The following is a 531-nucleotide window of genomic DNA, read 5'->3' as shown; positions in this document are numbered from 1 at the left end:
CTCCTCCTTCCTGCCTCGGCTTTCCTGGCATCACGAGCCGGGAGCCCACGTTTCCAAGCGGAGGGACCAGAGTGAGCCTCCAACACGTGTGTGGATGCTCTGTGCTTCTGGGAGGCATTTACCTTCACAAACCAGCCTCTCAGTGCATCCCAAAGGTGCCTGATCCACCCAAGAGTGGATCTACTTCCAGCTGGGAACATTTGCCACATCCAGGCCTTTTTTAGAGAGGAAAAATGAGGTGGGGGGGAGGGGTGGGGAACGGTGCCAGCAGGTCAAAAGGATCCCAAGCCATGGGGTCATCTCCAGCCCAGCCCCGATCCAGCCACTCACCCCTGCTCCTCCATCATCTCCTGCAGCTCCATGCACTTCAGCTCCACCCGCCGCTTGCGCTCATGGTCCAGGATCTCCCGGTGAGCCTTCTTCACCAGGCTGGGCTCCACCAGGCGCACCTCCTCCTCGCCCTTGTGCCACGTACCCGAGGCGCCAGGCTGTGAGAAGCCATTGGAGGCTTCCTGGGGCGCCGGCACATCG

At 61.2% G+C, this 531-nt stretch overlaps 1 protein-coding gene across 1 annotated transcript in view; it reads right to left on the bottom strand.

The window, feature by feature from the left end:
• Positions 1-525, bottom strand: part of LOC104499006 (serine/arginine repetitive matrix protein 3-like) — a 10,298-nt gene extending 9,773 nt beyond the window's left edge. The window contains exon 1 of the mRNA XM_010142455.1: positions 331-525. Within this exon, the coding sequence (XP_010140757.1) occupies positions 331-362 (32 nt within the window). The 5' untranslated portion in view covers positions 363-525. The remainder of the gene's footprint in view (positions 1-330) is intronic.
• Positions 526-531: the final 6 nt, after the last annotated feature.

The sequence above is a fragment of the Buceros rhinoceros genome, unplaced genomic scaffold, assembly GCF_000710305.1.
Source record: "Buceros rhinoceros silvestris isolate BGI_N320 unplaced genomic scaffold, ASM71030v1 scaffold22758, whole genome shotgun sequence".
In the NCBI taxonomy this organism is placed as follows: domain Eukaryota; kingdom Metazoa; phylum Chordata; class Aves; order Bucerotiformes; family Bucerotidae; genus Buceros; species Buceros rhinoceros.
This window is presented reverse-complemented; position numbering and strand designations above follow the sequence as displayed.